Source organism: Spermophilus citellus (assembly GCF_964194105.1).
Source record: "Spermophilus citellus genome assembly, chromosome: 14".
Taxonomy (NCBI): Eukaryota; Metazoa; Chordata; class Mammalia; order Rodentia; family Sciuridae; genus Spermophilus; species Spermophilus citellus.
The window spans coordinates 69,919,246-69,944,237 of NC_138194.1; the positions used below are offsets into that span (position 1 = coordinate 69,919,246).

General features: G+C 43.5%; 1 protein-coding gene across 4 annotated transcripts in view; it reads right to left on the minus strand.

Annotated features, from left to right (window-relative positions):
* Positions 1–2,817: 2,817 nt before the first annotated feature.
* Positions 2,818–24,992, minus strand: part of NCALD (neurocalcin delta) — a 410,740-nt gene continuing 388,565 nt past the window's right edge. For all 4 annotated transcript variants that reach the window (XM_081266720.1, XM_081266719.1, XM_081266721.1 and 1 more), the window contains 2 exons: positions 8,634–8,739; positions 2,818–5,449 (listed from right to left, as the gene is read on the minus strand). In XM_081266720.1, the coding sequence (XP_081122846.1) occupies positions 5,352–5,449; positions 8,634–8,739 (204 nt within the window). In that variant the 3' untranslated portion in view covers positions 2,818–5,351. The remainder of the gene's footprint in view (positions 5,450–8,633; positions 8,740–24,992) is intronic.

Genomic DNA, 24,992 nt, shown 5'->3' on the forward strand with positions numbered 1-24,992 from the left:
TTAAGAATGGCCCTTTCCTAAAAAAAAGATCCCCCATCTCCAAGACTGTAGTGCTTAATCCTGTTTGGGGTCATCATTTATTTTAGTCAGCTTTTTTGCTGCTGTGACTAAAGGGCCTCACCAGCACAATTGTAGAAGAGGAAAAGTTTATTTGAGGGCTCACAGTTTCAGAGGTCTTAGTTCATACAAGGCTGGCTCTATTCCTTGATGCTCGAGGTGAGGCAGGACACCATGGCTGAAGAGTGTGGCAGAGAGAAGCAGCTCACATGGTGATCGGTAAGCAGAAGGAGAGAGACTCCACGCTCCAGATAAAAAATACATACCCAAAGCCACAATGAACTACTTTCTCCAGCCACACCCCACTTGACTCCAGTTACTACTCAGTTAATCCCATTAGGGATTAGTTTACTGGCTAGGTTAAGGGTATAGCCCAATCATTTCTCCTCCAAACCTTCTTGCATTGTCTCTTTTGGGGAACGGCACATCTAAACCATAACACCATTGAACACTCAGAGCCCCATAAATGATTTCAATGCTGCTATAGGAAAGATACATCTTGAGAAAGAGGGAGAGAGAGAGTCCATCAGCCTCCCTGTCTTTAAGAGTGAGGAGTACTGGTGGATGAGCTGAAAGGTTGAGGTTGGCCAGCCCAGGTGTCCCATATTTTGAAATCTTCTCATCATTTCTTACAGAGAACTACAAAATACCAACCACTTCCTGGAATAGTGCTGAGAAAATAAGCCATGAAGTAAGGCTCTCTGTGGCCCTGTTCATCCTGAGCTGACCCCAAGACTTAGCTCTAGACTGCCATCATTGTTTACATCCCCAAGGATGTCTTGGACTATGTATTACACATGAGCACTCAGTACAGTGAATTCCTAGGACCTGTCTAAATCCCAGACATGTGGTCAGGATTAATTGTAGTGAAACCTGATTAGAACTGAGTAAGTCCTTGGTAATATCCTTGGCAACCCTCGGCCTGAACAGCTCTTCCCCATACCGCAACAAGCTTTCTATTTTACATCTATTTGACTGATAGTCTACTGACTTGTAAAATACAGGACTCAATGCTTTTCTCTTGTTTTCTTCAACTTGCTAAAAAACTAGAAAATTTTAGAAAGTGTGGAGCACACACCTGATGATAATAGATGCACATGGGAAGCATCTCCATTTCTTCCAAGGGCAGATCTCACCTTGATAGAGAGAACTCTGACTCCACCCCAGCCGGTATATTCCTTTCATTCTAAACCAACTGAGGTTGGGTTGGGACATTAATCAAATGCCCTGGAAGTGGGAGCCTCAGGACTGGAAATGTGCTGGAAATTGCCAGAATGCAGGTGTGTAGGCTCCTCACTAGGTTGAAGGCTCCCTGACAACTTGTTATGGTTTAGATATGAGGTGTCCCCCAAGAGCTCATGTGTGAGATAATGCAATCACTTTCACAGGTAAAATGATGAGTGTGTGCTTAACTGGGTGATAGCTGTAGGTAGGTAGGTGGTGTATGATGGGAGGAGCATGCCTTTGGGGGCTATATTTTGTCTCTGGTGAGGGGATCTCTCTGTTTCGTGTTGCCATGTCCTGAGCTGCTTTCTTGCACCATTCCCTTCTGCCATGTTGTTCTGCCTTACCTTGGGCCCAGAGCTACTGAGTTGACAATCTATGGACTGAGACTCTGAAACCATGAGCCAAAATAAACTTTTCCTTCTCTATATTGTTCTTGTCTGGTTTTTGGTCACAGCAATGAAAAAGTTGACTAAATGGCACTTTCTCCCCATCACCACCATAAATGAGTTGGTGTTATTCATACTCAGTGCCAAACAAGTTCTCGTTGGACCATGAGGCACATGATGCTCAAGTTAGCAAATTAGTAGCCCCCTTCTCCTATAGCATTGGCCTTCTGAGATGGGGGCAAGCCAACGACCACCACAAAACCTAAACACCTTCATCTGAAAAGCTTTGGGGGTGTAGACCCTGCATTGTGTCATCTCTTCTACTAAATCTTCTTAGACTGAGAAGCTGAGAAGAGAGAGGAGCACAGACTTCCTTAGGCTTACCCAGACCCCTGAAGAGGAGGTTGCCTGAGATTCTCTTTCTCTCTCTCTATCTATTTATTTATTTATTTATTTTTGGTGAAGGCAGGGGTAGTGGGGATTGAACCCAGGGATGATTTACCATTGAGCCATATCTCCCCAGATCTTTTTATTTTTATTTTTTTTATTTTGAGACAGTTTTTCACTAAGTTGCTTAGGGCCTCCTTCAGTTTCTGATGCTGGCCTCAGACTTGTAATCCTCCTGCCTCAGTCTCCCAAGTTGCTGGGATTACAGGTGTGCGCCACCGCATCTGGCTAGATTCTCCTTCTATTGTGCCTAATGTTTGGACTCCAGCCTGAGAAAGGGAAGGAAATGGGAAGAAAGTAAAGGCTATCATAGAAAGAAAGCCCCACAGACCCAGGAAGCTTTTGGATAGGACTTTGTCTCTCTGGGAAAAGAAACAATACCCAGGGGGAGGCCAAAATTCCAACCTGGAACCTCTCTAAGTATAAATTCAGGCTAAGGCATCAGGGTAGTCAGGAAAACCTCACGTTCCATGTTCCAAGCAATCATGTTAAATAATTAACATGCTTTAACGCCAGGCAAGAGTTAAACAAAGTCAAGTGATAAAGGGGCTGCTCCAAATGATTGATGATTCATGATTTTATATATATAATCTTCCTGGACAGTCTCCCTGGACACATCACTGGGATGGGACAGCACCCACAGCAGCACCCCTTCTCTACCCTAAGCAACGTATGAACAGTCAAACATTCCATAGCATCCTTCAGGTCATAAGTCATTTTATTCCGATCCCTTGCACACCACAGTCTGGTTTTTACTTGGGACAGAACAGACTCCATTTCCAGAGTCCTGAAAACAGCAAAGACAATGAACAACCCAGTACAGAAGTGATAGAGGCCTTCAGGCATTCAGCCGTCTGGGGGCTGTGCAGTCCCTTGGCTGAACTTGAGTGTGTTGGATTCGACCTGCCAAGGCCTTCCTGGGAGGAGGAGAAGGAGAGAAACAGCCTGGAGAAGAGTCAGTGTGGGTCAGTGGCTGGGCAGCACCGGGGCCATCTCAGTACCTTCTGAGGCCAGCAGTGTCCATCAGTCATGTGTCTGGCTCTCTTTCTTCCTGAACAGCTGGAGGCCTTCTCTGTTCCTCACCCCAGCTCTCATTCTAGGGAACAGAGTGAGTCTGGTTCCACACAACATGTCATGACCTAGAGCCCAGGCAGGTTGCTCCAACCTTAACTGATTCCACTTATCAAAAGGGAACTGAAAGGAGGATCCTGTCTTCAATCTACAGCAGGAAAAAGTGGGATGCAACTCCCAGACACTCCAGGTGGACCATGCTGGACCCAGAAATTAGGTTAATTCCCTATTTTACAGAAACAGATGTTACCACTTGGCCCATGGAGGACTTTGGCAAGTCTTGGCATAAAATATGAAGAATGGATCCTCAGAGGAAGATTAAGGCTACTGAGTCCAGGTCTCACAATTTTACCCTCTAAAGGTGGTTTTTGTGTCTACCCCACAAATTTGGATTTTTGATACTAATTAGAATAGATTCAACTCAGACACAGGAACCTGGAGGTTAGAAGGCGGCCAGTAGCATTTTCCTCCAAGTTATGTTTGTTTTTCTGTGGTTCCTCTTTTACAGGAAGTGGTTTGGCAGCAGACAGATTCCCTGGGGACCTCTCTGCCATCATTTGGGACAGGTCCCCTCTGTATCCTGGAGTGTTCAGCCCCTCCTCCATCCCATGTCACCCAACTGCTGCTCGTGTGACTTTGCAGTGACGGGAGATTTTCCCTCTTAATCTTCCATTAAAATTAGTGTGCATGAGGTGACGCCCAAAGAGCAACTCAAATGTATGTTGTCACTTCTGGAAAGAGAAATCTGCATTCAAATAATACAGTGATGGAAAATACTGTTAGCAGGGCCTTGGACACTATGGCCACACTTGCCTGGGCCTTCTTACAATGAATTAAATGACTGTCCCCCTCAGACTCTTTGAACAGGCAAAAAAAAAAAAAAAAGTGAGCATTCCTAATATAGCTCCCTAAGGAGGATAGTGGCTAAACCATTGGGAAGTCCCAAGAACCTAGGCTACTGTTCCCAAGTCTCCAAAACAGTCATCTGCTCAGAAAAGAACAGTACCTCCAATCTCATGCTGCCCATGAGCTGCTGAGCTCAGCCAGCAAACCACTAGCATGGCCCCCTCTCAAAAGTATTAACCTCCTGGTGTCCCCAGGACATGACCCTCTCAAACCTGCCCTGCTTCTGTTCTCCAGTCACCGTGACTCTGGAAAAGCATTCTGAATCAAAGTTGGGCCCTCGTCATGGTTGCCTTGGACTTTTATGGAATATACAAAATATACTTGTTGATTGGTACATTTGTGCAAAGACAGATCTGACTTTGAAACAAGACAACGTAGACATTCATCATAGTTGGCTTACAATAAGCTACTAAAAACAGTCTTCTGTAATAAGATTGTATTAGTGCTCACTAAACATGCATTTACAAGGCAAAACACTTAATTTGGTTTGCAATCCCAGTATTTTATATACAGCAGTCTTTTTTTTTCTTTTTTAAAATCACAATAGGCAACAAGATGGGTCTGGTTTTGGACTGTTGCCATCTGTGTTTGATTTCCAAAGAAACTCACATTAGCTCAACCAGTGTAAACCTGTGAAAAAAATAGCTGAGCCATCTTTTTTCTTCTCTATGAATTGACCTTGAAATGTTCACAGCTTAGAAACTACAGCCTGCTGGGGCGGAGGGCAGAGTGGGCCTCCTAGAGGATGTCCCAGCTCCCTTTAGTAGCCTCACCCCAGAGGGTAACTTGTTCTTGGGGAATGCAGCGTCTGGTGCCATCCATTGCCCCAAGGGCACGTGTGACAACAGACCCAGGTGGGGAGTTCTGTCTTTCAAACCAAGCCCCTGGAAGCTTGTAGTGGAATCACTGGACTTAATCAGATCCCCTTCTCTTGCCCCTCGACCCAGTCTTAGGTTTTAAACAGAAACATTAGAATCAGAAGAAAAAAATAATAAAAACGATTAGAAAGTCATTAAACAAGGAACACCACGAAGTCTGCTCATGCTATCCACACGCACACTGGGGCTCTGGGCATTCCCACGAAGCGTCCACGATGAATGAAGCAGAAGGCGAAGGCATCACGGAGGAAGGTGCATCTGACTGCACAGGGGACAGCATCACCATCGATAATTTTTTGGCAAAAAAAAAAAAAAAACATGTAAAAAGAAGAATCAAAAAGGGAATGCAAGCAGCTCTACAAATCGTGGGGTGCTGGGCTCAGAACTGGCCGGCGCTGCTCGGGTCGCACTGCAGGAGGCGCACGATGGACGGGTCGCTTTTGGCCCCTCGGATGAACTCTTCCAGGGAGAGCTTTCCTAGGAAGTAAGAGAAGGGACGAACTGAGTGGCAGCTGGTGGCAGGCGCCTGAGTTCACACCTCCCCACAGCATGTTGGTGGCAGCAATTGCTCACCTGCCCGTGGCCTCCCAGGGTAGCGCCCAGGACACTGTCTTTTCAATGTGAGACCTACAAGGCGGGGACTCTGCTGCCTGGTTCACAGTGGCATTGCCAGCCCTAGCGCAGCAGTTCTTGATAAACCACCTCCTGCCCACCCTGGCCTAGGGCTGGGGAGAGGGTAGCGGATCTCCTGATCCGGTCCCTGCCCTCCTGATTCTTCCGTCTCTATTATCTTGAAAGGCCCACTTAGTATTTGTAGAATGAATGGCTTCACACCTTTATGGGAAGAAGCTGGGCTCTCGCAGCGCCAAGGCTGTCCCCACAAGGTTACTGGGAGCCTTCTGAGTCCTTCAGACCACTGGGCATACATAGGTTTGCTGCAAGATCCTTCCCCTGGCGTGTAGAGAGGCCCTGGACATGAATACTGGTTCTTTCCAATCACAAATGAATAAAGTGGTGTGTTCCAGGCAGAAGGTGATCTCTTATGAGCTAGAGGAGGGAATCTGGGGTCCCCTTTTCCTCCAGTGTCCCTTTTCTTCCTGCAGAAGCTAGTGTGTGTCCTGAATTCTCTTCCAGGAGGGTCCCTCTTTTGCTGCAAGGAAGAGGGTGTGGGGCTGGCATTTCTGCATGTCCTTTCTTCTTAGCCTACTGTGTCCCTGGGAGTATAAATCTGGGGCTGGGCAGGGGAAACTGCTGGACATTTCTGCTTGGCCTTGCCCTCCTTTTCTTGGACAGAGTTCCCCTAGAGACTTATTCTGGTTTGTTCTTCCAAGGACAGGCACTGGGTGGGTCTGGTTCCATTCAGCCTGTAGGTTTTGCTGATATACCGTTGGTCTCACCCTAATATACTTCCTCCATTGGAGTTCTTACCCTTTGGCTTCAGTTATTGCTCTTCTTTAAATTTCTCAACTTGTTCCAAACACAGGCAGCAAAGGGCGCTACATACGGGAGTCCTGTTCCTCCCAACGCAAATCAACAAATATGTCTTCCTCTCAGCCACCCCCATTCCTCACCAGAACCTAGTTATTATCTTGCAAACCTGCTGTTTCTCCCTGATGGAGCAAGGTGGGGACTCATTGATTGGATTGACTGACTGATAATACATAAACAGTTAGTTCCCCTCTAAACTTTGTGTGCAGCCAGCTTTAGTAGCTGTGTCCCTGTCCAAGCACTAGTTAAAATGACAATGACTTTCTCTGGCTTCCAAAGATATCAGGGAAAGGAAACAAGAGCAGTCACTTGAACTCCTGGGAATCTCTCAAAGGTAGGCCCTGGGGACCACAAGTTAGCTGGGGAACACTAGATTCAACATGAGCATCCAGCTTTTTTGGCATTGACTCTTCAAGACTGACTCAAGGGCTAACTTGTCTGTGGACCCAAATTTTCCCTAAGTCAAAGGCCTGGGTGAGATACAAAGAGCTTCCACCAGGACTCTGAACCTGCTCTGTTCCAGGTGGGAAGTGGGCAGGTTGCCCCAGTCCTGGGGATCTAAGGTAAAGCCCCGAGTCTCCTGGGTCTCCTGAGATTCTTCTGACCACTATCTGATAGGCCCCTCCCTCTTCCTCTTTCCCTCCACTGCTCTCCATCCCCACTTTTTTCTTTTTTAAACTTAAATCTTTCCCTGGAGCGGGCACAGCACCTTCAGTAAGCTGTGTTGTAGGAATGTGGAACAATCAGGGCCATTGGATCTCATGGTAGCAACTCAACGGGGAGACACTAATTCACTGCCTGTCACCAACATGTGGGGAGGGCCTGATCCTGGGGTATTTTGGCCTTCTCCCATCTTTTAGCCTTTCTCTAAAGAGAATACTGCATCTAGAAGACTGCATCTCAAGGCCACTGAGTTCCCAGGAGTACCAGCAAAACCTGCAGCTTAACCCCAGCAAATTCATTAGCTATTAAAACAATCCCATGTCTGTTCCATCTTTGCACAACAAACTATTTACTGTAAATCAAGGCACATGGGGGAATAGGATGTAAGAGGATGCATTGGCAACTTTGTGGAGGAAACAAAGCAAACAGATTGGCCTGCCCCACACAAACCCAGTTTCCTCAGGCTGCTGGTGCCCCAGGCGTGAGCTTATGAAGAGGCCCGCCCCACCACAAAGCCTTCTGTTGTACACATCAGCGACACACAGGATGTACAAGTGCATTTTCACATTGCTGACAAGAATTGCTGAGCACTCCTAGCAGAACAAGTGAGCTGGTAATAATAGCAAGTGCCACACAGCTTATGATAGACCAGGCCCTGAGCTCAGTTAGCACTTGAAACTTGGGTATTGCATCTAAATAGCACTGCCAACTTTGACAAATAAAATAAGGATGTCCAGATAACTTGGAATTTCAGGTTAACAGCAAGCAGTTTCTTAGGATCAATATGTACCAAATATTGAATGTAGGCATGCTTATACTGAAAAAGTCACTTCTTACTGATCCAAATTCATTTACTGGGGCCTCTTATACTCTGGCAACTCGGTACCTAATATATCTTGTCTGCTCTTGAGTTTGAAATACAATCTTCCCTTTTCATGTCCCTTTGTTTTGCATCCACTTGGGTTTCAATTGTAGGTGACAACCTCAGGGTGGGAACCTGCTGGTCACCCTAAGGCCTCCACCCCACCCCAACTCCTGAGAGAGTCCACTTGTCTCTTAGAGCATGTACAGGAGACCCCAATAAAGCCAGACTTGGGTGAAAACTGCTGGGGTCTGGGTGTGATAACAATCCCTCTCTGCATTCTGACACCCTGGCCTGGAGGAATCCAGTCTATGGAGGCCAAGGCCTGTCCTGAGCACGGGTCTTGCGAACAGTGATTTGTTGGGTCCTTCTATTTCTGTTCTACAAGACCCATCTGATTTTGTTGGGGGGCGGCGGGGACGGGGGCATGTAGCATGACATAGAAAAAGAGCAGAAGGGCCTAGAAATAAAGCATTTCCCCTCAAAGTGGGACCAGCTCTCTGGTGGCCACCCTGGTCCTCCTCCAGGGACTTTTGGGATGAGCTACTCTTATGAAAGGCATTGGGCCAGGTCCTTGAGCCACATTTCCCCACCTGGACTCCACCCGCAGCCCTGAGCAGAGCAAAGCCACGCAGCCCAGCCTCCTACCATCTCTGTTGGTGTCCATCTGGCGGAAGATCTTTTCTGTCCTTTTCTCAGGAGTTGACTCATCTTCAGGCATTTTCATGACAGAGGAGACCATCTTGTAGATTGCCTGGGGACAGAAGTGACATGGTGGTAAAATTGAAACACAGCTCGGCACACAGTAGCCTTCCTGGTAACCCTCCCAAATACTAGAGTGAAGGGAAGGTTCTCCAGGGGCCGGTGGAGCTTGTCCTGTCCCTGCTGACTTATCACAGGGCACCATGTATATTCACTAATAGAAGCCACGCCAATAGAGCTTTCTCTCCTCCAGCAAGACCCTCATTAATGACAACTGGCAGGAGGGCCCCACAACTGCTGTGTCTGAAATGTTAATGTGCATTTGAATTCCCTGGGACTCTTCTGTAAATGCGGGATCTGTGAGTGGGGTTGGGAAAAGGGGACAGAGCTGAAGTTTTGTCCTTGTCAGCTTCCATGCTGATAGGAGCAGATGCCACTGTGCTCAGGCCTCATCTTGAAGAGAGAAGCTACAGAAGATATTCCCCAGGTGGCAAAGACAAGTGGGGCTACTATAGTCTCCTCCTAGGCCTCAGGAGACTACATGACAGACACCTGACAGTCTTCTCCCAGACAGATATTCTCAGTCTCTCCCAATCCATCCTGATGCTCCTCCCCACTGTAGTACGTGACCCTGATCTCAAATTCCTTCCCGGTAAGCTTCCAGGTGCTATAGGGACACACGAGGCAAGGCCCCAAAGATAGCAGGAAACAGTTTTATTTGGCTGCAGCCAGGTTCAGAGGGCACAGCTTTTGCTGTAATCAATTAATCCCCTGAAACCCGAGTTCAGGGAGTTTCAAATTTTATACCCAGCGTAAAAGCGTGTAAGGGGAGAGGCTCAGAAGTTCCCAGTGTGCAGAAGTTCACATAAAAGCAGCTTTTTCTTTCACTGTTCTGGGCAAGTTAACTCTTCAAGGACAACATCTGAGAAGGGGAGAGCTTCTTCTCCCCTTTCTTTCCTCCGCCTGCCAGCTATTACCATGGAGGCCCATTGATAACTTATCTTAAAAATGTAGACATCTTGGGCTGGGGATGTGGCTCAAGCGGTAGCGCGCTAAACTAAAAAATAAATATTAAAAAAAATTCTCTCTCTCCCTCTCTCTCTCTAATATATATATATATATATATATATATATATATATATATATATATATATATATATTTTTTTTTTTTTTTTTAAATGTAGACATCTCTGTGAAGCCCAGCTCAAGGCCAGAGGCCTTGTTTGCACATTTCTACATTTCTACAAAGTACTCTACCGCTATGTTGTGCAAAACTAGTAAGGGGGTGTCCAGTGCTGGTATCTTCCCTGCCAGTGGCCAAGTAAAACAGGGCAATACGAAAATAGGAAGTTTATCTAGATTGGACTCTTTTGCAGAGACTCTTTTGCTGACAGTCCTAAAATCAGCCATGGTGAAGAGAGCTTTTCTGTGGAGAAAGGGGGTGCCACTTCACAGGGAGCTCTGACATGGAAACAATCTGCCTTCAGGGTTTGGGATCAAAATACTTGTCCGATTTCAGTTCAGAGATAGACTCAGCACAGCTATGAAATCTGATGAGCAGTAGAGAATTCTACCAAAAGAGTTTTGTAATTACTACTGAAACTGTGTCCCCACCACCTGTGACCTCTCCAGGGTACTCAGAAGGGCCTGGAAGGCCTCAGTTATCAAATATTGTTTTTATTTAGGAAGAATAATATAAATTCATTGTTTTTTATCCCCAGGTCATGACTTTGATGCTCAGATTCACTTTGAGCACCTTAGATCTGGGGGAAAAAAAAACTTAAAAAAAATAGATTTGCCAGGGAGAAGCAGGATATTCCAGAAAGTTCTCAAGCTCTGGGCACAGCAGGGCAGCTGGAGAGATCAGAAAAAAAAAAAGCAGCTAAGTGAAGGTAATCTCCATTTGGGAAATGTGGGAGCCAAAGGGGACACTCAAGGTTAAACTTCTCTGGTTTACGTTCTTGTTTGGGATCAACTGGGCCTGAAATCCCTAAAATATTCTGGACCAACAATCAGATACTCCAATCTCAGTCAATAAAATAAGAACGAAAGATGGACTCACCCATAGTACTGACCCCTGGGTTGATTTCATCCCTAACCTGATCCCTCAGGTCAGGTTTCTGAGTCCCTGTTCTCTCTCTCTCTCTCTCTCTCTCTCTCTCTCTCTCTCTCTCTCTCTCTCTCTCTCTTTCAGTACTGGGGATTGAACCCAGAGTGTTCTATCACTGAGCTACATCCCCAGCCCTTTTCATTTTGTTTTGAGACAGGGTCTTATTATGTTGCCCAGGCTGGCCTCAAACTTTCGATCCTCCTGCCTCAGCCTCTTGAGTAGCAGGATTATCAGTGTTTGTCACTGTGCCTGGCTCTGAGTCTATCTTAAACCTATCCAAATCCCTTACTGACCTCTAGTGCTGCCCCCACAGTGAGTGCTCTTGGAAGGTCATGAGCACAGCCCTCTCCGGGGGTGATGGGTGTCATTGCTAAGAGCAGTCAGCTTTCCCAAGAAGTGCTCACTGAAGTGTCTCTGGAGGCAAAAGGTGAGCCATACTCTGTCCTCCTCCTGGACCTTGCTGTCCCCTCTGTCCCAGGTCTATGTTACCATCTGTACTAGGGCCATAGCACCATGTGCCAAACTGCTTGGGACACCTAATTCCAGGAAAGACCACTGAGATACAGCTCTTTTATCAAGTGGAGACACAGAGGCTCTGAAATCTGCAGGGCCAGCTGAATATTCAGTAAGAGGAGTAGAAAGCACAAGTGTCCCCACACCAGCAAATGTCCTGAGGTCTTGCCACCTTACCTCAGCTTTCTTTGCTAAATGGAAATCTTTTCTGTAACTTCTGACCTGGGCAAAGGGGAATCAGTGACACACATGGATTTCAAACTCACACCATTTGCATATTTTGTGAGTTCATAAGCCCAGGAATGTTAGATTAACAGCAGAACAGAACCTAGACATGGGTGCTCACCAGGCCACATGAGCACAGCCTCTACTGGGCAAGAGCTGACCCACTTCAGGAGGGCTGGAGGTGAAGAGGGAGGAGCATGTACAGACAGGACAAGTTTATATTTGCCAGAAGTCTTGCGGGGGGCGGGGGCTGTGTGATTACCCATCCTCAGCCTTCTTTGGGCCTAAGTTGCTCCTTCTGGAGTCTGTTCTAGCCTCTAGGATCGTCTCACTGGCTCCTTGTAGTTATCCCTTGTCCATGATTGGCCCAAGAGGGCAACTCCCAGCTCAGATATTCCACAAAGCCATTGAGTCCACCGACCTGACACACACCTTGTTTTCCTGGACCAGTGGCATTATTTATACTCTTCCCTCATCTGAAGCTTACCTCCTTCTCTCCCCTCCTCCTTGATATCCTGCTCAAGTGTTGGGGGCAGATGGACATGTGACCCTCCTCCAGGAAGCCCTCTGTAATCATCCTTCCTTCTATTGCTACCTGTAATCTCTCTTCCACTATACAAGAAAATGGCTCTGTATCACCTCTTTGGGAATCCTTCATTCAACTTACCCTAAACTGTAATTAGCTAGGATATTCTCTTTTTAGATGTGACAGTGAAATCAGGGGCAACTACTCCTCAGATCCCTGATGGTGCTTAATACTGGGTCGCACACAGAGTCAGGCTAAGTGCAGAGAATTTGTTCAGGGATAGCTGATCCACTCCATCACCTTCTCTATGTCTCCTCTCAGTTCTACTCCCTTTTTATAAAGTTCTCCCTTTATCCTTTCATATTTTTCGTTCCCATCCTTTTTTCTTTTTCTCCTCCTTCTTGTGCATAACTAACGTATTCATGTAAAACTCGGATTCCTAATCTGTCAAAAGCTATGGCCTCCACTTAGAAATCTTACACCATTGCAGGTGATTTCAGGGGCTTTTGAATTTGGAAGCTCATCCATAGACCCCAGGTTATAAAACCCTCCACTCCTAGTTCATTCTATCCATTCACTCATTCATTAAATGCTTCCTGAGAAACTATTATATACCAGATACTATGGATGATTCCCCCAGTCTTTGCCCTCATAAGAACTTACTGTTAAATAAGATGACAGGCAATATTAAAATGACCAGAGAAATAAATGTAAGGCCACTGTTGAGTGCTACCGAGGAAGGTGTGTAATCTTGTAAGTGTAATGGGGATTGGGCCTTGGCAGAGGGTTAGGACAGCTTCCCTGAGGACTGATGATTGAAAAAAGAGATGAAGAAATCATGGGGTTAAAGGGGTAAAGGGCGGAGAGAAAGACTTTGGAAGCTCAGGGTGGGAATGGCAGGAAGACCACAGGATGTGTAAGAGCAGGTGGGGACAGGCAACGTGGCCTCTTAGACCAGGATAAGGAATATATTTCTCCTGCCGGCAACAAAATGGTAGAATTGGTATTAAATTTGATTTCCACTTTCCAAATCTTCCTCTATACCCTCTTTTTTTTTTTTTTCAAGAAATCATGTTCAGAGAATTTAAGAAATGGTCATTCAAAATTGTTCCACAATTGTGTCTTGTCTGCTCTGTGTTTGTGGTGGGGATGCAGTAGTCAACAAGATGGATGTGGTCCCTCTCCTTTTATATGTCACCTGCTTCTGGAAAAGGACTTACAGATACCCTACTGCAGCCCCAAAGTGCCCCTTCCTGGAGCTCTGTTGAAGTGGGCGTGGTCATTCCAGCAAGGCTTTAAGAGCAGTCATAAAAGCCGTCCCCTAAGTGCCTCTGGACCTCCCAGCATCGAGTTAAACTCACTGGTCTGGGACACTGTAGAACTTTCAGCCCCTAGGGTTGGGGCTCATGAAACACCTCTTCTTAGGATTCTGATGCAAAGCCAACTAGCACTAATCTAGAAGTCATTCACCTAACATTCTTGTATTCTTTTTTTTTGGTACTGGAGAGTGAACTCAGGGGCACTTAACCACTGAGCCACATCCCCAGATCTTTTTCATATTGTTTTAAGAGACGGGGTCTCCTGAGTTGCTTAGGACCTCGCTAAAGTTGCTGAAGCTGGCTTTGAATTCGTGATCCTCCTGCCTCAGCCCTTTGAGTTGCTGGGATTATAGGCATGCTCCACCATGTCCAGATTCCCTTGATATTCTTGGTTGATCAGATGCTTTAAAGACCAAGCAAACACATGAGCGTGGATAGAAAAGGGGACTCTCACACGCAACAGAGTGGGTCAGTCTTGGTCTCTCAATCCTAGGCTGAAGGAGTGGAGCCAGTACAGAGACTGAGAACAGGTTAGAGTAAAACACAACAATCAGCTCTCCCTCCTGCCGCCTGCCCCATGGGAACGAGCAGACTGACTTGAGGGCTGCTTTGCTTGCTGGGCTCGGGGACACCCAGGGTGGAGTGCAACGGGATTGAGGAAGAAGCAAGATCTCCATAAGAGGCTCATGTTCCCAGGTGGCTTTTTCGTGGCACTCAAGACTTTTCTCTTTAATGTGTATCAAGTCATCCCTAGAGATGAGTGGACTGTTCACAAAACCAAGTCCGTGATGTGGGTGGTTCCAGAGAAGTCAGAAGGGAGCAGAGGGGATGAGTCAAGGTGGTGTCCAGAGTGAGGTACTGGACGATCGTCGTGCAAGACCACGACTTGGGGAATTATCTCTGTGCTCCCTTCCACAGCATCAATGACCAACAGCTGATTGTCAGAGAAATTCAAAATCTGGGACTCCACAGAAGGGAGAGAAAAAATAAAAAAGACACAACCCCAGACAGCAATCTGAAGCAAATCATATTTTTTTTATTAGCTCCAGTTTCCCCACCCCCAAATTTAATGGGATTAAACCATGAAGAAACCAGGATATTTCTCCACTTTATTTTTAGCGATGTCAGTAAGAGGCCTAACAGGACCCTCCTGTTTTTAATTAAACTTGGGGAGTCCTAGTCTTGTCTCTGGGTAAATGCGAAGGTTTGGGACACCCAGGAGCCCAGCACGGGCTCCACCCAGCAGGTTCAGGATAGCTCCCAACTGTGACCAGGACCCCTACCACCCTCCTTGTGACCTATCTGAGTATTTTCTTCTTTCTCCCTCAGAGGGAGCACACTCTTGGAAGGCTGGAATGAACTGACAGAGGTTGTGGGGTTAACAGAAGCCAGGCACAATTCCAAGAGTCAACGCTCCATGCTCTCTCTGAAGAAAACCAGACTGACTCTTTCCATCAGAAAATTTAGCATCTTCCAACAGGGAACCAGAAATTCAAGATTTTCTGACAGCAGACTAAGGGCAAAAGAGGTTGAGCTATGCTGGGTTGTTTTTAGATTATAGATAAAGAAGAGCACCCTTCTTAGAAGGATTTATATACCAGAAAAAGAGGTTGGAACAGGCCTCGAAAATCTTCAGAAATATTTAAAAATAGGATCATTATCTATGTAGCTAAATGACATAAATACTTTCTCACTTAGAGCTAGAAGAATAAATTGAATTAGTAATTTCCATACTTCCCCATAGTGTTCTACCATGGTCCTTGAGCCTTAAGCATCTTCATTACTAGGGAGAGGGTGAGAGGAAAACAGGGTCCCACCCCTCTTTCAACCAAAGAAGTTCCCTTCTGACATTAAGTTTCATGTAAGATTTTCCTAAAAAAACCAAAATCACAATTTTTTTGTGCTAAAAATGGAATTTGAATACACTCAACCACTGTGAATATCCTTGCCTTTGTGATAATATGATCCTTTTAAAGATAATTAGTCAAAGATTTGTGTGCTGACTTGTACTCTCAGCACAATAGCTTACTGTTTAAAAGAACCCAGCACCATCCCTTTTATAAATCAAAGAATTAGGCCTGGCTTGGTGGTACATGCCTGTAACCCAGTAGCTCGGGAGGCTGAGGCAGGAGGATCAGGAATTCAAAACCAGCTTCAGCAAAAGCAAGGTGCTAAGCAACTCAGTGAGACCCTGTCTCTAAGTAATATACAAAATAGGGCTGGGGATGTGCCTCAGTGGTTGAGTGCTCCCGAGTTGAATCCCTATTACCAAAATAAATAAATGAAAATAAATAAATAAAAGAATTACAGAAAGTCAGGGAAGAGTGTTCTTCTGCTCAAAGTTATCCAAAGGCAGAATTGTGATAGGCTGCATCACACAAGGAAATTAAATGTATATAAGCTAGACAACCATGTATATAAGCTAGACAACCATTGTTGATGATGCTGTAAAGAAGTTTTTTTTTTTTTTCCAAAACTCTTTCCAAGAAATACCAGTCTTTCAAGATGCTGTAAGACCAGAGAAAGGCTGTCATCAAAACAGCTTGAGAAACGCTGCTTACTTTACTCTTCTTCAATGCACAAGAACATATTAGAGACTGAGAATTCCTGCGGTTAAGACACCCCTTGAATTCCATTTAACCCAGAGTCTGCCAAACTGGTTTGAAGAGACCCTTTTTGTGACAGAGCTTCTATGAACAGCTGATGAAACGAGCATCTGAGCCAGGACTGAGTCTGGCCCCTTCTTCAGCTGGGCTCTGCTTTCTGTCCCTCTGTTTTACAGAAGAGGTGACCTGGCTTGTCTTCCCAGGGGTGTCTAAGTCTCTTCAAGACAGGGGGGTTGTTCTTATTCATCTGTGGATGCGCTGGAGTCTGAGACTTCAGTTAACCAATGTTTATTGGCTTTACAAGCAAAAGGGGTGATGCTAAATCCTTCAGATTTAGGGAGGGACAGCGCAATCTTGTCTTTGAGAGCTCCCAGTACAGGTAGCAGAAGGACAGGTAAGGCGATGAGTACCTTAAAATGAGAGCAGAGAGTGCTGCTTCTGACCAAGAAGGAGTAGTAGGAACGGAACCCACTCTCAACCTGAAGCAACAACAGTAAAACTCAAAGGCCAGTATGTACAAATCCACAGTTTTCAGGTCACTGGAAATTAGGCAGCCAAGGATAGTGGTCCCTGAGAAACTTGAAACAAAAGAGATAGCTAATGGACTACAGCTCCAGCTCAAGCCTTGGGGAAGTTTTCAAGCCACAGTGCCAGGAGGGGACCCACGGGAACTTGGGCTAACTGACTTGCAGGGATGGAGTGGCCAGTCTGAGGGATGGAAGTGTCTATGATTCACGGGACAGAATACAGAAGACAAAGCTGCCGAGAAAGAACTCCAGGGATCTGTGGCAAGTCCCCTCGGGTGTCCAGCTGGGCTGTGTATGTGTGAGAAGAAACTACCCAGGACTTCGGGGAAATAACCAAGCAAAAGGATTAGGATTTGAAGGAAGAGTAAGCGCATCCGTATTCACCCAGCCATAGAAGGCCTCAGGATTTGTGGGGTGCTGGTTACTCAAAAGGGTCTTAGTATTGAGGAGTAATTAGCCCTACATGAGCACTGCTCTGGTGTCACCTAATGAATCTTAAAAAGAAAGTTCTAGAATACAACTGCTTCCAAGTAACTTATTTGCATCCCAGAACAAAACTTAAGAATATTTATAGGACTGCAAAAATATCTAGCAACCAGCATGGTAAAATTCACAATCCCTGGCATCTAATAAAAAAATTGCCAGTCACACAAAGAAGTAGGAAAATGTAACACAGAAGGAGGAGAAAAAGCAATCAATTAAAATGAATCCAGAATTGACATGGGTGTTAGAATTAGCAGGACACTGAAATAGGTACAAAAACCGTGTTTCCATACATCCCAAAAGTAGAGATATGGAAAGTATAAAAAGGACCTAAAATATCAGTGACTTTGAAGAAAATGGAATGAAAAACTACTCAAAAGAAAACAGAAAATTAAAAAATTATAATGTAACAGAACATCAGTGAACTGTTTGATACCTTTGAGCCACCTAATGTATATGCAGTTAAAGACCTTGAAGAAGAAAAGAGAGAGTGGAACACAGAATAATATTTGAAAATATAATTTACTGCAAACATTCCAAATTTAATAAAAACTATAAACCCACAGATCCAAGAAGCACCTTAATAGGAAAAAATAATCTTCCAAACAAGTAGAAATAGATAACCTGCATATCCCTTCATCTAACAAAGACATGAAATTTGTAGCTAACCTTCTCATTAAGAAAACTCCAGGCTGGGGTTGTAGCTCAGTGGTAGGGCATTTGCCTCACATGTGTGAGGCACTGGGTTCGATTCTCAGCACCACATATAAATAAATGAATAAAATAAAGGTCCATCAACAACTAAAAAAATATTTTAAAAAAGAAAACTCCAGGCCCAGATCGTTTCATTGGGAAATTCTACTAAATATTTAATAAAGAAATAACACCAACTTAAATGTACTGCCAGAAAACTGGGAAGAGAAGAGATCTCAACATGTTTCAAAAACCAGCATCACTCTGATATCCATACTGAAGGCTACAATTCATTCTGTAAGGCCAGCATTGCCTGACAACCTAACAAAACAAAAGATATCACAAAAAAACTTCAGACCAATACACCACGTAGACAGAGAAGCGGAAAGGCTACACAAATTTTCAGCAACTTGAATCTACAATATACTAAAAGGATAATACATCATGATTTACCAGGATTTATCTCAGGAATGTGAGGCTAGATTACTACACAAAAGTTAATCAATGAAACTGATTAAACTATATTAACAAACTACGAATAAATATGTCATGATTTTCGTAGAGAATAGAAAAAATTGATAACATGCAACATCCATTCATGATTAAGAAGAAAAGAAAAAACTTTCAGCAAGCTAAGAAAGGAAAGGAGCTTGCTCAACCTAATAAAGTACATTCTATGAAAAACTGACAGCTAATGTCATATATTATGGTGAGGACTGAGCAGTTTTCCCCTAAGACTGATATTGAGATATTATTCAGTATTGTATTAGGTGTTCTAGCCAGTGCAATAAGGCAAATAAACCAGATAAAGGGCACCCAGAATGGAAATAAAAGAGTGAAATTCCATTTTTTTTCACAGACAATATAATTGTCTATGCAAAAAAATATCTGTTGAAACCCCCCCAAAAAACCTTCAGAGAAGCTAATAAATTAGTGTAGTCAAGGTTCTAGTGTTCGATATACAAAGATTAATTGTATCTCTATATTTTAGAAACAGCTATAAATTGATATTTTAAAAAAGGTGATTGATAATAATATCACTTACAATACAATAAATACTATTAAATGATTTAGACAAAATTATTTAATATAGTAGACTAAAGACCACAAGTTATGAGATGATCTGCCAAGTTCATGGGTTGTAAGACTCAATGTTGTTACAATGTTAGTTCTCTTCAAATTGATTTATGGAATCAGTATCATCCCAATCAAAATTTCGATAGCTATTTCTGGAAAAATTGATAAGTTCATTTTAAAGTTTATGTGGAAAGATGAAAGACATGAAATAGCCAAAAGGACTTTGAAAAAGGGGTGATTGATAAAGTCAGAGGACTAATACTAACTGACTTCAGGACTTCTTTTGAAGCTACAGCAATCAAGACAGTGTGGTATCATCATCATAATATAAAAATAAATCAATGGGGAAAAAAAGAAAAATAAATCAATGGAATGGAATATTGTCCAGAAATAGGTTTACACCTATGTGGACAACTGATTTTCAACCAGGTACAGAAGCAATTCAATAAGGGGGAGAATCTATTATTTTCAATATGATGCTAAATCCATTGGATATTAATGTACAAACAGATGAGCTTCAGTGGGTACCTCACATCATATTAAAAAGTTAGCTCAAAATGCATAAAAGACATGACAGATAAAACATAGTAAAGCTTGTGGAGGAAATGTAATAGAAAACTTTTCTGATCTTGGGCTAATAGATATAACATCAGAAGCTTCATCCATGAAAGAACAAGAATGTTCAAGAATGTCAAACTTGAAATTTTTTATTCCTGTAAATACATGTTAAGAGATTTAACGGGTAGGCTAAAGAAAGAGAAAATATGTGCAAAACAAGCATCTGATAAAGAGCTTGTATTGAGAATAGATAAAGAAGTCTCAAAACTCAGTAATAAGAAAACAAAGCATTCAATTTTTAAAATGGGCAAAAAATTCGAACAGATATTTCAACTAAAAATACATAAGAATGACAAATCACACTCAGAAATATGCTCAACTTATTAGTCATTAAGAAAATGCAGATTAAAGCCACCATGGAATACATTCAATCATATGCTATTAGAATAATTAAAATTACAGACTGACCAGGCAAGGGTTGGCGAGGATCTAGAGGAATTAGAAGTCTCACACATTGCTGTTGAGGAGGTAAAATTTTTCAACCTCTTTGGAAAAAAGCTTTTTAGAAAGTTAAACCAACTGTATTCCATTCAGTAATACAGCATGTTTATTGCAACATAAACCTACTAACCATTCCATTCCTATTTACCCAAGAGAAACGAAGACCTTTGTCCATACAAAGAGTAGTACATAAACATTTATAGAAGATACTTTTTGTAATAGCCAAAAATTGAAAACAAATGTTCCTATCCAGGTAAATGAACAACAATGATAAAAGAATGTAGTATTTGCATATTGTAGAATAGTACTCAGCAAAGAAAAGAAATAAATTACTGGCATATATAACATAGATGAATCTCAAAATAATTATTCTGAATGAAAAAAGCCAGAAGAAAAAGAATACATAATATATGCTTCAATTTATATAAAATTCTAAAAAATAAAAAATATAGTGACAGAAAGCAGATTAGTAGGAAAGTAGATCAGTGGTTGCCTAAGGAGAGTAAGTAGTAGGTAGGGATGAGTGTAAAAGATTTTAAAGGGTCAAAAATAAATTTTGGAGAGTTGTGGATATGTTTGTTACCTTGATTGTAATATGTATACATGTCAAGACTTACACTTTTAAATATGTACAATTTATTGTATGTCAACTTTACTTCAAAGAAGTTATTTATTATTATTATTATTATTATTATTATTATTTGTAGTGCTGGGGATCAAATCCAGGGTCTCATGCGTGTCAAGCAGGTATCCTACCACTAAATTACACGCCCAATCCTAAAACTATTTTTAAAATTCTATTGATAAGATTATAAAGTAATTATATCTTTAGTGAAGTAGTTCATGATTAAGTAGCAGCCATCTATTTAAAATTAACAGAAAATAAGAGCAGGATTGCGATGGAGGTGGATATAAGAAACTATGGGAAAATGGGCATGATTTGGTTAAAGGGATGGGGTGGAAATCCGGATAGATAAACTCTATGGAGTGAGGGAGAAACAGGTGTCAAGAGGGTACTCTAGCCCACTGCTTGAGGCAAAGACTATGGACGAGAGAGAATGTGCCTTCTGGAATCTTTCAAGTGACCTTTAACTGAGGTGAGAAGCACTCAAAGACTATAGTATGAGAAAAGTTTTCAGGGAGGGGTGACTCCAGTCACAAAGTACCTTATTAAGGAATTTAGGCATCTGGTGTGGGTAGGAAGGCATCGTGTTAACTTTCCATCGCTAAAATGAAGTACCCGAGATAACCAACTTATAAAGAGGTTTATTTTGGCTCACGGTTCTGGAGGTTCCAGTTCATGGCCAGCAGTCTCATTGCTCTGAGCCTGTGGGAAGGCAGGGGAACTTGATGGTGCAAAATCTTTTACCTCATGGCCAGGAAGCAAAAGAGGGAGTGAGACTGGAGCTGGCTTCCACAGTCCCCTTTAAGAGCATCCTCCACTGACTGCAGGACTCTCCACAGGGCCCCGCCTCCTAGAGACTCCCACCAGCACCATCCCTACAGATGAAGGACTTGACACATGGCCCTTCGGAGACACTCAAGACCCAATAACTATACCAGGAGAGGGACACAATTCTATCTGCATTTTTGAAAGATCCCTCTGGCATCCTTGTGGGGAAAAGAATTGTGGTGGGATGTGAGTGGAGCAGAAGACCTGCTGGAAAGGTGTGGTACAAGTACATTTTCCAAGAAAGGACAGAACAGTATTTCCAGTCCCACACAATCTTCCTAAACCTCACCACCGCCCATCAAGACGTAGACTCTAGGCTCCCTCCCCCTTTATGAACTGTGGAGATCTTTGTGACTGCTTTGAGTAGGAGCAGATGGTGGAAGTGATGGTGTATGACCTCGAAGTTAGGACACAGAGAAATACAGCTGTGCCTGGTTCTATTCCTGGAGACCTACATCTTTACAGCCCTGAGCTGTCTTTCAAAATGTGTGGCCACCTCAAAGCCACCATGCAGGAGACATCACACAGAGAGACCACCACTGACTTGAAATGAGAGAGGCAGGAGGAATGGACAGGAATGACAGATTTACAAACTTGAGGACACTGGTATAATAGTTTTGGTGACTGCCTGGGTATGGGGATAGATGGTGGAAAAGTACCCCGTTGTCTTTGACTTGGTGGCAGATGAGTGGTAAGGCTATAGACAAGAAGAAAGGGAGGAAGGAAAGGAGGGAGGAGAGAGAAAGGAAAGAAAAAAAGTTTTGGGGGTGGGGGACAAGGATGCATTTGTAACGCTGACTTTGAAGTTCTGGAACAACAAACAGCTTAGTGGAGATGTCCATTAACAGTCGGACCCAGTGGAGAAGAAGATCTGGAAGTAATCTGTTTCTTTGTCTATAAAATAGGGCTAATAAAGTGGTTGTGAATTAAACAAGATAATCCTTGTGTACCAGAGTGAATAGTGTCCTGCAAAAATTCCTGTCCACCCAGAATCTGTGGATGTCACTTGATTTGAGAATAGGGTCTTTGCAAATGTAATTATGTAAAAAAAAATCAGCATACTGGATTAGGGCATGCCCTAATCCATAACTGGTATCCTTATAAGTGAGAAATTTCAACACAGACATACAGGGACAATGGTAAGTGACCATGGAGGCACAGACTGGAGGGACAAAGTTGTAAGCCAGGGGCCCCAAGGAGTGTGGTAAGCATAAGAAGCTAGAGAGAGGCATGGAACATGCCCCCTGCAGAGCCTTTAAAAGGAGCCAAACTTTGCTGATGCTTTAATTTTGGGCTTCTGGCCTACAGGGCTATGGTAGAACACATTTCTATTGTCTTACACCCCCTCATTTTATAGTGGTAGCCCTAGGCAACTGACGAGCATGGAAATCTCCCACCACTACGCCTAGTCCATCACACACCTAGAGAGGATGAGACTTCTCAGAGACAATGGAAGAAGGAGAGCCGTGCTGGATCCCTGCTTGGGAATATCTATATTTAGGAAGTAGGAGAAGAAAGAGGAATTCACAAAGGAGTCTGGGAGGGAAAAGCCAGAGAAGGGCCATTTGGTAGTAGATACTCACTCTCTTCTGCCAGATGTCATACTTGACACTGAGAGTTAATTTAAACTCTTACACTATAGTGTGACTTGCAGTGTTAACCCTTTAATAAGAAAGGGACAAACCCAACACGTGGATAAGCAGGCCCTATGGCGAATTCTTAGAGAAAATCACTAGCCTATGCCACTATTTTAAATAATTTTCTCCAGAGAAATCTAGGTTGCTTTCCAGAGTAAGACTGTGGTCCACATTCATGAATAAGAATAAGGCAATGTTTTTGGAGCTGAATGCCCAGGAACCACATAAGATGGACTCAAAGATCTTTCCTACTCCTTGCTTTTCCCCGCCTAGAATCAGTATACTGTGTCTGGTCTCCAAGAAGCATATTAAAAGTGACATAGTGTCTATGACATGAGTTTAGAATGGTCTTTGGGGGAAAAATGCAAATGCCACTCAGGATATGTGTCTAAAGCCTATGTAAAGACGTCCCTTTGGTCCTTATTTTGATCCTCTGTGGCATAACTACTCATAGGAGGGTTGTCTAAATTGTCACAGTTGGCACTCTTGAAACCAGGCAGGATTAATGGGACATTTATTTATTCCTTTGCAGGAATACCACCATGACCCCCTCCCCACCAAACCCACTGCATGACCTTGTTCATCACAAGGGTGAATTTAAAAAAACCAACAACACACACACTTCTAAAAGAAAGCCAAAATCTACTGTGATGGGGTGCCAGTGTGCCCCAAACTCCCCTTCTTCAGGTTTCATGGATTCAAAAAATATGAGAATGTAGATTAGGGGGTGTTCTAAAGTTCACCCTGCCATCATCCAAAGTGCTGGTGAACCCTGAATCACAAATGGGAGGGAGCAAGTCTCTTGTCAGACAGCAGGTATTTGAACTCCAAGTATTTTCAAAGCAGTCATTAACATCCAAGTGCTGAACATGCTAATTACAAATTATTACAACCAAATGTTCAAAGCAAGCTTCCCTGAGGACTGCTGTAATATTACATCAGCCCATAGATTCCTTTTGGAAAGACTTGAACTTGAACTTGAGAATAAATCTAGATAGCTGTTCCCCAAATTGTCCCCGTGCATGACTGTGGGCTGGGTCAATGGGTTTGGGGAATTCCTGTCATTTTTCACCAGTGGGAGATTTAGTTGGGTTACCTCCCTTTCTTTTATGAACATACATTTCACAATGAGGTCATTTTAATGGAGGATCCTGCCCTTCTCAGTACTCTGTCCACTGAATTGGAAATGAGCTCACTATATTGAGCTGGGAGACATCCTGTTCCAGCTTTGGAAACTGTGGTAGTGATAATTACTGTCAAAATTTATCCAGTGATGCTCCCCAACAGGCACCGTGCTAGCTGCATTACTTAAAATAACTTATTGAATCCTCACAATCACCCGGGATTTACAACACCAAACTGCCTCTGTTAAAAAAAAAAAAAAAAAAAAAAAAAAAGTTGAGCCCGGAGACACAAGAATAAGACATCATGACTCAAGGAGACAGGAAAGAAGGGAGAGGGAGATTGAACTAGTTAAAAGGCAAGGGATATTGACTCCCTTTGCCCAGGATGCCTACTGTCACATGCCCGCTCTTCCTTTGGCTTCCTCTTATTTTGAGTACAGATGATCAATTTTTGTGGAAGTTTATCATTGTCATTCAATCCTAAGTGTAATGCAGTTCATAGACATCTAACCAACGACAGTTCCGTAGCTGACCTTTCAGGGGTCCTACTTAGTTACTTTCTAGGAACAGAAGGAAGGCAGTAGAATTCTATTTTCTTCCTACATTCTCTCCCTGGGTGTGCTGTAGTCCCATGCATGGACTCTTCCCACTGTCTCCCAAGGTCCCAGAGAGTATAAGCATTGGTGGCAGAATTCATAACACCAATCCCTTTCTCTTTTGGTCCAGTCCTCAGCCTACGCTGTGATGTGCATGGGTATTCAGACTGCTTCCAGAAGCAGAGGGGGTCAGGGAGCTATGAGGGGTAGGGAGGATTCTCCATCCTCTTGCAGAACAGCCCCCCACCCCCATGGAGAAGAGAGAATCTAGCATAAGCATAGTCTTAATCTGGCTTAAGACCCCCAAGAGATGATTTTGATGCAATAACAAAATATTGTGCCTAAATCATGCTCCTG